At 32.1% G+C, this 12,481-nt stretch overlaps 1 protein-coding gene and 1 non-coding gene across 2 annotated transcripts; one reads left to right on the top strand and one right to left on the bottom strand.

The window, feature by feature from the left end:
* Positions 1 to 248: 248 nt before the first annotated feature.
* Positions 249 to 330, top strand: TRNAS-AGA (transfer RNA serine (anticodon AGA)). Its single transcript has one exon. It is a non-coding gene; the product is annotated as a tRNA-Ser (tRNA).
* Positions 331 to 9,648: 9,318 nt separating this feature from the next.
* Positions 9,649 to 11,942, bottom strand: LOC104238302 (signal peptidase complex subunit 1-like). The gene is made up of 2 exons (XM_009792628.2): positions 11,839 to 11,942; positions 9,649 to 10,087 (listed from the first exon to the last, which is right to left on the bottom strand). Exon 2 carries the CDS (start codon positions 10,083 to 10,085, stop codon positions 9,807 to 9,809), a length of 279 nt encoding a protein of 92 aa, XP_009790930.1. The 5' UTR covers positions 10,086 to 10,087; positions 11,839 to 11,942; the 3' UTR covers positions 9,649 to 9,806.
* Positions 11,943 to 12,481: the final 539 nt, after the last annotated feature.

Raw genomic sequence — 12,481 nt, 5'->3', positions numbered from 1 at the left:
GTAACTTTCTTAAAAGTTTTATATATTGAGACGATGTATACGAGAACACACATACCCAAAGACTAGTATATATATATAAACATATATTTGGTTTTTTTTAAAGTCTTTGGCACCTAACAAAATGAAAGCCTACAAAATGTCATTTGTTTGGTGAATTCAAGATTAAAGAGTTTCTTTTAAGTGTAAGGAGAAGTAGCAGAGGAATTATGTTTAGTTATATTAGTTTAATAAGGAATACAACTCATCAAGTGGTCGTGCCGGAGTGGTTATCGGGCATGACTAGAAATCATGTGGGCTTTGCCCGCGCAGGTTCGAATCCTGCCGACCACGCCTTTTTTTTAGATCTTTATTATTATGACAATCTTGTTATATAATCCGAAAATTTGCACATTCTCCTATCTAAAGTTTACATACTACAAAAATCTACGTTTTGTTTTTGTTTTTTACCATACTACTCCCTCCGTTCCAATTTATGTGAATCTGTTTGACTGAGCACGGAGTTTAAGAAAAAATAAATTTGGAATTTGTGGTCCTAAATAAGTCAAAAAAGGGGGCCAGAGTATTTATGTGGTTATAAAAACTTCTCATTAAGGGTAGAATTGTAAGTTTAAGCTAAATTGTTATCAAATTTAGAAAGGGGTCATTTTTTTTTTGGAACGAACCAAAAAGGAAATATGTTCACATAAACTGGAACAGATGGAGTAGTTTTTTTGACTTCTCATTAAGGGTAGAATTGTAAGTTTAAGCTAAATTGTTACCAAATTTAGAAAGGGATCATTTTTTTGGAACGAACCAAAAAGGAAATAGGTTCACATAAAGTGGAACAGGTGGAGTAGTTTTTTTGACACGCGCGATGCGCGTGTAACCCATATGAATGACAAAATTTAAAAATGTTATATTACTAACAAGTCAAAAAGTCAAAAAGGGGCCTAGAGTATTTATGTGGTTATAAAAACTTCTCATAAAGGTAGAATTGTAAGTTTAAGTTAAATTGTTACCAAATTTAGAAATGGATCATTTTTTTTTGGAACGGACCAAAAAGGAAATAGGTTCACATAAACTGGAACAGATGGAGTAGTTTTTTTGACACGAGCATATGAATGATAAAATTTAAAAAAGTTATATTACTAAAATGTATTGAGTTTAAAATTAAAAGTAATTAAATTCTTAAAAAATATAAATATGATCTAATAAAATTAAAGAGATAAAAAGTATTTTTTGTATTCGAATTTCAATCGAGAGTGAGGGATTGTGTTAGATTCCTCAAGTCCACATCGTCGTTATGAATGTTGAAGAGGGGCCAAAATGCCTTTGTATTTTCTGAAATGCCCAATTCGCATTGGTAATGCTTTCTTTTAGGGAGCCGAGCAATGATTTTGATAAATTAAAAATGAAAAGATAAATAATTTTTAATATTTTACTAGTAAAATAAGTATTCATAAGGACATTTCAACTTATCTTACTTCAAAATGATCCTAGCAATTTATTGAGATTCTTTCAGTATTATATCTTGAAAATTTTAATGAACCAATTAATGTAAATAGATAACTTGCAATGCACTACAAGAATTGAATGTGCGTCTCAAAACATGAAATTCATTTTTAGTTTTGACAGAGTAGTACGAATTGCTCATAAATAGTCAAATTTTTTGCAATTTATTGGAGAAATATATTTTGAGTGTTTAAAAATTGAAAGTAGAAATAAGAGGAAGAGAAAAAAGAGAATAGTAACGGAATTGTTATGAAATAAAAGCAATTTAGTAAAACATGAACAAGAAATAAAAGCAATTTAGTAAAACATGAACAAGAAATAAAAGCAATTTAGTAAAACATGAACAAGAAATAGAGATAGAGAGAAGGAAGAGATTTTCTTCAATTGTGTGTATTTTTCTATCTATTACAAGGCCTTTATATAGGCATGAAAAGTGAAGAAAATATGTCATGAAATAAGTCATGTAACATAGAAAATATGTCATTGAATATGTCATTAACCATTTGAGAGAAAGATTATGGAGGAAGAGTAGACATCCACCATATTTTGATTTTTATCATAACACTTCCCCTTGGATGTCCATAAATAATGTGCCTCGTTAAAACCTTATTAGGAAAAAACCCTATGGGAAAAAAAATCCTAATGATGAAAAAAGAGTACACATATTTAGAAATACGCCTTTTGGTTGCCTCGTTAAAAACCTTGCAAGGAAAACCCAATGGGACAAAACCTTGTAAGGGAAAAAGAGTACAACGCGTATTAACTCCCCCTGATGAGATCATCAGTTCACATCGTTGAGCCTTCATATCCCAATCTTGTACACTAGTTTCTTGAAGATTGACGCCGGTAGATATTTGGTGAACAAATCAGCCATATTATCACTTGAACGGATCCGTTGCACATTAATATCACCATTCTTTTAAAGATCATGTGTGAACAATAATTTAGGTGAAATGTGCTTTGTCCTAACTCCTTTATGAATCCTCCCTTTAATTGGGTTATGCATGTTGTATTTTTTTCATACAAAACTGTGGGTAGTTTATCACACTTCAAACCACATTTGTCTCGAATAAGATGTATAGTAGACCTCAACCATATACATTCTCGACTTGCTTCATGAATAGCAATTATCTCAGCATAATTAGAAGAAGTAGCCACGATTGATTGCTTAGTCGATCGGCAAGATATGACAGTGCCACACATGTAAACACATAACATGTTTGAGATCAAGACTTGTGTGTGTCAGATAAATACTCCACATCGACATAACCAACAAGATCGGTATTGCAATCATTGCCATAAAATAATTCCACATCGGTAATCCCCCTTAGATAACGCAATATGTGTTTGATTTTATTCTAATTTCTCCTTGAGCGGAGCTATATCTTGTTAAGCCATTAACTGAAAAAGTTATGTCATGCCTTGTAGTATTAGCAAGATATATTAGCGCACCAATTGCATTAAGATATGGTACTTTAGGACCAAGAAGCTCTTCATTATTTTCATGAGGTCAGAGTGGATCTTTATTTATATCGAGTAATCTCGTAATCATCGGGGTACTTAATGGATGTGCTTTATCCACATAGAAGCTCTTTAAAATCTTTTTAGTGTATGCTAATTGAAGGACAAAAATTCTATCTTTCATATATTCAATTTGTAGATCAAGACAAAATTTTGTCTTTCCAAGATCTTTCATTTCAAATTCTTTCTTTAAACAGTCTACTGCTTTAAAAAGCTCTCCGGGAGTTCTAATGATATTTGAATCATCAACATACATGGAGATTATAACAAATTCAAATCCATATCATTTTATAAGGACACAAGGACAAATTGAATTATTCTTATACCCTTCTTTCAACAAGTACTCTCTCGGGCGATTATACCACATGCGCCCTGATTGTTTCAATCCGTATAAGGATTTATGAAGCTTTATTTAATAAATTTCTTGGAAACCTTAATATGCTCCAAGACAATTTAAATCTTTCAATGATATCCACTATACGCATATCAAGTTTTTCATATATTGCCAGATTAAAACCTGAAGTGACTATATCCACTATAAGAGAACATGTCTCCATATAATCAATGTGAGGATATTTACTAATTTTCTTGTGCCACAAGTCGTCTTTATGTCTATCGACTTGAACCTTTCGCACAAGAACACATTTATACCTCAATTGACTTTATACTTTCAGGTGTTGGACTATCCGTCCAACTTCACATTTTTCAAGTGAAGTCAATTTCATTGCGTATTTTTTATTTGGCCAATCTTTTATCCGTCCAAATTTCATGACAGATTTGATCTCAAGATCCTCGTCAATATTAATCATATTGAGCGCTACATTATATTAACAATATCGTCGACAATCATTTTATGTCGGTTCCATTATTACCCAATAAAGACATAACTTATTGAGATCTCTTTATTTCATTATTTTCAGGTACCTGAGCCTTTCCCATGAGGTCTTATGAAGTGTTATGTCGTGGTGCTCTTCTAGGGCACTTGCCTCCTTATTATGACCATTTTGAATATTTGCCCCTCTCCTTCTTCAAGGAGTTTTATCTTTGGAACCGATTGGTCTGTTACACTTCATGCGTGCCATAGACTCTGTCCCTCATGGACTTTATTCTATTTGGAGCATTAGCAGCTGAAATATGACATTTAGCTTTGGGTCAGCAAATGCGTCTGGCAATAATTTGTAAATGAATTATCACTTGAACTTCAAGTTTATATTTTCTTGTGCGAGGATCTATATGTATTCATAATAATTCATTTCACGTATCACTTTCTCAGCTGCCCATTTTCTCCCCCTAATGTTGGAATCACCAACACATTTCCCAACCATCTTTGGGAACTCATCTTTGTGCATTTTGGTGGCATAATTAAATCATATAGCACATCCATATTTCTATATAGAAATTATTTGGTTCCTGACCCTGAACCGATTGTGATAGGGAGAAATTTTTATAACTTGGCTAGATGCGTACAAGTGCTGCTGTATATTAAATAATAAATCTCATACCAAATTTCGTTTTTGGGAGTTTTGTTCTCATAACCAATGATTTAGCTATAATTGGAGGCATACAATTTCTGCTAAACCAACTTGGATTTAAACCAGTATTATTAAGATAAATCATCATAATTTATATTCTGGAATTGTGCTCTAATAATTTGAGCAAGCAATCTTGCAAAAACCAAACTGCAAGTTGATAACAAATGCACATGTGACCATAAAATAGATGCATCTATTAAAATCATATAATAGTAAACGGTCCACATGGCAGGTGACTGGGCCCATATATATATCACCTTTTATTCCTTCCAGAAATCAAAGGATTCAATCCCAACCTTTAACTGGTATATCATGAGAATAAGCAGCACAAGAGAATTCTTGAAGAATCTTCTATTCTTCAATATGTGTCAATGTAATTCTTAATTAATTTTTCGCATCATAATTGAACCGATATGGTCAACCGGTCATGCCAATTAATATTTATTTTAGTAAATCTCTAGTTTACTTGTGGCATATGATTCCAGCATCATGCTTATATTTGTGTAGTACAAATAGAAAGAAGATCGGGTAACCTTTCATATTTACCCGGTATGATTATAGAAATATGAAGATATTCAATCTTCCTTTCATTTATAGTCTCAATATGCCAATCACTTTGACTTATATATTTGAAACTCAAAAAGTTTCTTTTGAGACTTTACAATATCAATGTCATGAATAAGTTTATTCATCCGGGTAGTAACAAATTAGTTTTTTCGGAGTTCTTAACAACTTTTGTACTACAAGATCTTTTATCATACCATTCATATGGTAAATATCTCCTTCACGGAGAAAATTACATCATAATAAATTGTCATGGTCAAAATCATCATAAGCAAAATCATTTCTTGCTTTAATTTTGCCTTTAATAACTTTTATAAGGCATGGCAAAATAATATTTGGGATATCACATGTACGCGACCAATGACATATTCATGTAATCACACAATAATATTTATTCTCTTTATTTTACTCAAACCTCCCTTAGAGGTGAGTTGTGTGGTATTCATATAATCATGAATTGCATGTATTTATTCATTGCTTTTATCACATATTGCCACATTCAACTTTAGGAATGGATTTGCATTCTCAATGCTTATCATAAGTCACATTCTCTTCAAGAAATGGATCATAATCAGCGACGTGCTTTATTATTTTCATACCAATTTGATGGTAAACATTGTCATCACATTTTGAAGGACTATTTTGAGAACCCTTATTGTTATCCATTTATAATCAGAGTGATGATTATTATTATTTTGGTATTTGGAACGCCCACGTTCATTGTTCAACCACTTGTCTTAATTGAAATTTATTATGCATTGTTATCACATTCACTTCAAGAATGGAGCAAATCAAGTGGGACAATTTTCATACTTTTTCATGAAAAATATATTGTTTTTCTTTAGTCATCATTATATCATCAATATGGTACATTGGGACTCAAACCCAATGTCTTACCAATATAAAGGCATGTTATGCCATAATAAATTGGGACTCAAACCCAACTCTTATCATAATGGAGCATCAGGACTTGATCCCGATGTCTATTCCTCAATTAATGGCATAATAGGCTAAACAATATTGAGATTCATTCTCAAGCCTTAATTTCAATCACATGCCAAAAAAGTTATACACAACTAATTTGTAACTTAGCAAATCAAATTTGCTTTCTTAAATAAGTGTACAAATCTCAAATCAGCGTAAAGCTTTATTAATTATTTGTAGCATCTATATGAAATACAATCGTTTGTAGTCAGAATATTTTTTCTAAATTTTATTAGAGTTTAAAAGGATCATAAAATCATTGTCATAATATTTATTGAGTCTCTCTCAAAAATATTGTTGTTTTCGGGGTATACCCTACCTATTGGATTTGATTTAACGTCATGACTTTCCTTCACTCAATTCAACCAAGCAATTAGTGAATAAATTTATCAAAAGTACACCATATAGGTAACAACACATATATAGTACTAATACATAAATTCAGCATTTATATTACCTGAAAAGTGACATTATAGGTAACAACTTACCAGTTGTAGCTTGTGCATCATTCATATAAAATACTTAAAAATGGTAAGTTAGTAGCAAACATCAAGTAGGTTATGGATATTCAAAAATACCTCTTCTAGTAGTCATACTAATCATTGTTTGCTTTCAAATGATACGACCATAAATTATGAAGTATATTTTCTCAATAGCTGGTTTGTTTTCCAAATTTCAAAGAAGTAATTAATCAACCTAGATAAAGATGTGAAGTATTTCTTGTTTTCTTCAAGATGATTTATGATTTTAATCAGTACGATCAATTTTATTTTATTTTTTATTTCTTTTTTTTGGTACTATATGCAAGTGTAAAAATCCAAAACAAAAAAAATATTCATCCAAGTAAAAGAAAATGTTAAAAGCGGCAGGACAGATTGAAGATAGTTAACACATAAATATGCATAGGACAATTTATATAAAATATCCTTGGTTACCATGACATGCATCATATCAACAATTAACTGCTACTATGATTTTAACATATAGAACTTCGAAAATTTTATTCCATTCATGTGATATAAAAGATGTAATATTAATATGTGCTTATGCAATACAGGTGTAGTACAAAGTTGTGTGCATATGAGATTTTAAAGGAATGACAAGTATAAGATAATCATACCTTCTTACATTTCATTACTTACCATATGTAGTTTCTCTTTACATTTAACCGGGTGATGATATGTATGGCTTCTAATTGTAATCTTTCTGGATGTAGGAAAAATTTTGTAGATATATATATACAATTGGTTAGAGACTCGTGCTGATAACGTGTTATGAAATAAAAGCAATTTAGTAAAACATGAACAAGAAATAAAAGCAATTTAGTAAAACATGAACAAGAAATAAAAGCAATTTAGTAAAACATGAACAAGAAATAGAGATAGAGAGAAGGAAGAGATTTTCTTCAATTGTGTGTATTTTTCTATCTATTACAAGGCCTTTATATAGGCATGAAAAGTGAAGAAAATATGTCATGAAATAAGTCATTGAACATAGAAAATATGTCATTGAATATGTCATTAACCATTTGAGAGAAAGATTATGGAGGAAGAGTAGACATCCACCATATTTTGATTTTTATCATAACAGGAATAAGTTATTGGATGAAATTAGGCAAAAAAAAATATATTCAAAGCGACTCCTCAAGTTCTCCAAATATTTTACAAAAATGAAGAGAATATTGGTTGATGTAATTAAGTTTGCTAATTTTTTTTGTTGTAAACCGGTTATGGAATTGTAAAAGCTAGCTCTTAAATGGTGATACATGCACAGAAGGTTAGAAGAAGTTAATTTTTGAAAAATAAAAGTTAACCAATAAATCAAAAATGACATAAATAATTCTTATTAGCTCATTATTTAGCAGCACAAATAAATGGAAAATACAAAGTAATTAACTCCTAAACCTTATGGTTTATAATAAATTAACATGTTATAAGTCATCATTTGATAGGATTTTCAATTAACTACATTCATGTTAGCAGAGAATTATTTATCGGAGGTTACTTTTTAATAATAAAGATTAAAGGGTTGCCCACTTTTCTTTGTTTCAATTAAATATTATCTTTTAATTAGTTTTCGTAGAATGTATATTTACATCTTTATACAAAATTATATTTGAAAAAATATTATGTTGAAGGGTATTATAGTCACTCAACTTTATAAGGTTATTTTGGTAATTCAATTCTCAACTTTGGGCTTCACACTTATAATATAGTATATATATATATATATAATATATAATATAATACGATGATATCTGAGACCTGTATTAGGGCTGACCAAATCCAGATTCGCGATAAAAAGTACATTTTTATTTTTTTGGTTTCCCACTACGCACAGGAATTCAACCTATCTTGAGATCGAACCTAGGGAAAATTACATGATGTTCTCCTTCAATCTTATACTACAAAAGTGTTAAAGGAGTATATTCTTATTCACACGTTCTTGCATGTTTGAGAGGAAGTTGAGAGCTAACAAATCAGAACAGAAAAAGCTCTCAACTAGGTGAGATTAGACGTTGATTTTTGTGATGCAGAGCGAAGACCTGCTTTGAAAGCAGAATACGGGTCCGGTCGAACTCAGTCACTTCCGCTTAAATATTATATTTGTATTAGGAGTTTATTAAATATATATAAAACATTTAATTGCGAACCTAGTAACGAGACAACTATGAATGCTACATTTGATTTGTAAATTCTGCTGGGTGAAATCATCAAGAACTGCAACTGCAAGTTCCCAGAGAGACACCAATTAAGGCATTTGTGCTATATACGATATATCAGAAGAGAACTATTCTCCAGCATCCAACTACATTGGCTAGAAGCAGTGAAGCACATCTGTGAAAACTTCTCAAATGTGGCTTTCACATATTTTACATTTTCAATGAGCAACTGTCAGCAATCCATACAGTTTGAGAACGTTTTGGGTCATAATGCTGCATTTACTTTGTTGACTCTGTTGTAAGAGATGAAATAATCAAGTTCCAGACACCGCTAGCACAAATGTGCTATGAATTAGGTAATCCATATGTACAACTAAAGAGTTCCTGTTCACTCGGTACCTGCGCTGATGAGAGGTAGCAGGTACCCCGTGTACTTAGCCGAGGTGCGCACATGCAGGCCCAAACCCCATATTACCAAAAAAACAAAAAAAGAGTTCCTGGTACCAGAAATCTCTATTTTCCTCTTCTTTCGGATCAAAAATCTGACTACTCTTTGAACAGAAAACAGTAAAAGTAAAGGTTAAAGAGTAGAATAACATATCCGCAGACATCCCAGGCATCAAGCATACTGCTGCAGCTACTGGCAAAAGGACAGCAGCTCACTCAATTCCTGCTGGATATATTTTGAATTCACTATCATATTTGTTCTTTACCTAGACATGGTCGTGATGGCATTGCTGGAATCAATGTTCGCAGTTTCTAATAGATTACTTAAAGAACTTTTAGTTCTAACACAGGTGGTGTTTCAATAGAGACTGATTGCTTTCAGATGAGATAAATAGGCTGTTGATATACTCTATAAAATATAAGAATAAAAGAGATGCTGCACAGATATAGTAAAACTAAGTCTTTCTTTATCCTCTGTATTGACAATGTTAACAGAGAGCAGAAAATGTTCAGTTCATAGCGAAAAGGCAAAAAACCACCAACTGTATTTGATACATCATCATAAATTTCTGTAGGAGGGCCAAGTAATATGTTAGTCAAATGACCTACTTCTTAGTGGTCTTCTTCTTAGAACTGGAGTTAGCAGAAAGTGGTTTGGGATGTTTTTCAGCTTCACTTGGGTCCAACCAACTGAGAGGATGGCGATTATAGACGGGCCAGTTGGGGATGGTGACAAGGGCAGTAAAGACAACACCACCAGCATATGTTAACAGCATAGTCTGAAACGAGCCCAACGCATAGCCTGTGACAAATGCTACCACAGCAAAGCTCACCAGAAATATCTGCATCATTTGTTCCACTAGCTTCTGTCCTTGCCAATCCATCTCTACAATAGACGGTATAGAAACAAAGGAAAATATGTACATTATCAGAAAACAAGCACAATAGAGGTAAGTCCTATTTCTACTTAAATCAATCCATCCAATCAGCTATGCATTAGTACCAACTCACCTACTAGTTGGGACAAGTTATATGAATCATTTTTTTCTCTCGATAAAGTGGCTATACGAAATCATGTAAATCCATTCCGTTGAATTTTGGCTTTTGTTTGGGTAAACGAGATATCCCTGAAGGTCAGTGCATGCACGGTTTGAAACTCAGTGGATAATGGATCCAAGCCTCTGCCCTTCTCCATAAAGTTTGAAACTGTGACGTGCACCTAACTCACACATCACAAGGTGTGCTCTTACCACTAGACCAAATCCCTGGGGCTTTCCGCTCCATTCGGGCCATTTCACTCCAATATTAGAAAATTTGCATTATAGCATAATAGGCTTCTCTCCAACTAGAGGTTCCCTAAATCTAACATTTATCTGTACACTAACTTTAAAGTCTCTAAGTTAAAAAGGACTCTTGGCAAATATTGGACATAATAATAGTATAGCAACAACAAAGCCTTAATTCAACTAGTAGATATCACCTTTACTGTTCTACGTGATAGAAAAGAAAGATCAATATTCCTGTTCTCGATCAGCTCCCAAAAGAGAGCCAATAATTCTTTCTAGCAGTATGTAAGGGTGTGTCTTAGTAGTCAATGAAGTGGGAGGAGGCCTCAAATCCTAGTGGAAGCAAAAAATACTAATTGATTTCCATCTGCCTAAGCCTTGGTGGGTAGAGTTACCCAATACCTATATTAGTAGGAGGTAACAGGCAACCAGTGGAATAATCGAGGTGCGAGGTGCGTGCAAGCTGGCATGAACACCACCGTTATTAATAAAATTCTTTCTAGGAAATGCTCAACAAGAAAAATATATACCAATATATAAATCCCCTTTCTATTGAAGAAAGAGAAAAATAGCATCTCTACCTTTTATATCACTATGCTTATGTAAATCTCCAATATTATGAAAAATATATAGCATGTACTTTTTCTTTCTCCTACATAATGAAAACTTAGCTCCCGTATGACTATACAATTTAGGAGTTTTTTTTCAAAATTTATTTTCAACTATCTATTTGTTTATAGATTTTAACTATTTTTTGGCAAATTTTGAAAACAAAATCTTCAAATCCCAAAAATAGCTTTTGAAGTTTTCTACCCACAAAAATTCAAATTCTTTTCAAGTAAAATACATGTCCAAACACAATTTCTACTTTCAAAAATCATTTTTCATCTCATCTTCTCATTTTTTCAAGTTTCAACCAAATCTATGTCTACACGCTAGCTTAGTGAACCTCGAATATATGCTCTGTTAAAAGTCCACCTATAATTACCTTAGCAAAGTACAAATCAGAGATCTTCATTTTCACGAAGTTCTTCAACGGAAAACTAGTTCAATAATTTGTATATCCAAAAAACTACGTTTTTCTTCAGCAAACAATAGGACTTCGAAAAATAGAGTTTACGTTGATTGAATTCGCAGATTTCAAGGCAAAACACAATTGATTGGATCAATGGATATAAATCAGTAAGAAATGTGATAAACTAAAACCTGTAAAATCAAAACTCCAGATTTACTTTTTTTCTTTTAGGGTACAGCGAACGACAGATGTCAGTCAAGCGATCAACAAAAGAAAACTAACACGAAGAACATCAAAGTAAAAGAGGAAAAAAAAGAGAGAGCCGGTAAATCTCACCGGCAACGATTGAAGGCGGAGTTAACAGGCGGAGAGAGAGTGCGCGCGACGGAGAGAAGAGGTAGAAAACTAAATTAATAAAAATAACTCAATTATGTTTAAAATGTTACAGAAAATAAACTATGTTTAAAATGTTAAATTTTACAACTAATACATACTGTCTGTATTCCTTTATTTCCTTTTTTTTTTCCCTCCTTTTTCCGTGGGCAACTTACAACATCGCTAGATTAACTTGACTAATATTTTTCTTTTTTTGCAAAATTAATAGGTCAGCATAAGTGGGCCCATAAATCCGTTTTTAAGCTAGCGTTTAACCATAAATTCTCAAATTTGTTTTAAAAAATCTGATTTGGTTGAAGTTTGGTTTGAAGATGAATATCTATTTCGACATAATTTTTTAAAACATATTTCACTTTTTTTTATAAAAAAACTTAAAATGTGACTTATACCATAAGTTTTAAAAACCATCAAAATAAAGCGAAACAAATCTGAAGAAAATTCATACAAAACAAGCGAAATAAATCTGAAGAAAATTTATACAAACATTAGCATATTTTAGCAAATTACCTTCAAATTTTATCTTTGCGGTTGATTGCCACAGATTGGCACAACTTTGGCGAAGGTTTTTTTCTGTTTATAGAGA

The sequence above is a fragment of the Nicotiana sylvestris genome, chromosome 9 (genome assembly GCF_000393655.2).
Source record: "Nicotiana sylvestris chromosome 9, ASM39365v2, whole genome shotgun sequence".
Taxonomy (NCBI): Eukaryota; Viridiplantae; Streptophyta; class Magnoliopsida; order Solanales; family Solanaceae; genus Nicotiana; species Nicotiana sylvestris.
Note: the sequence above shows the minus strand (reverse complement) of the source record. Positions and strands in the feature narration are given on the sequence as shown.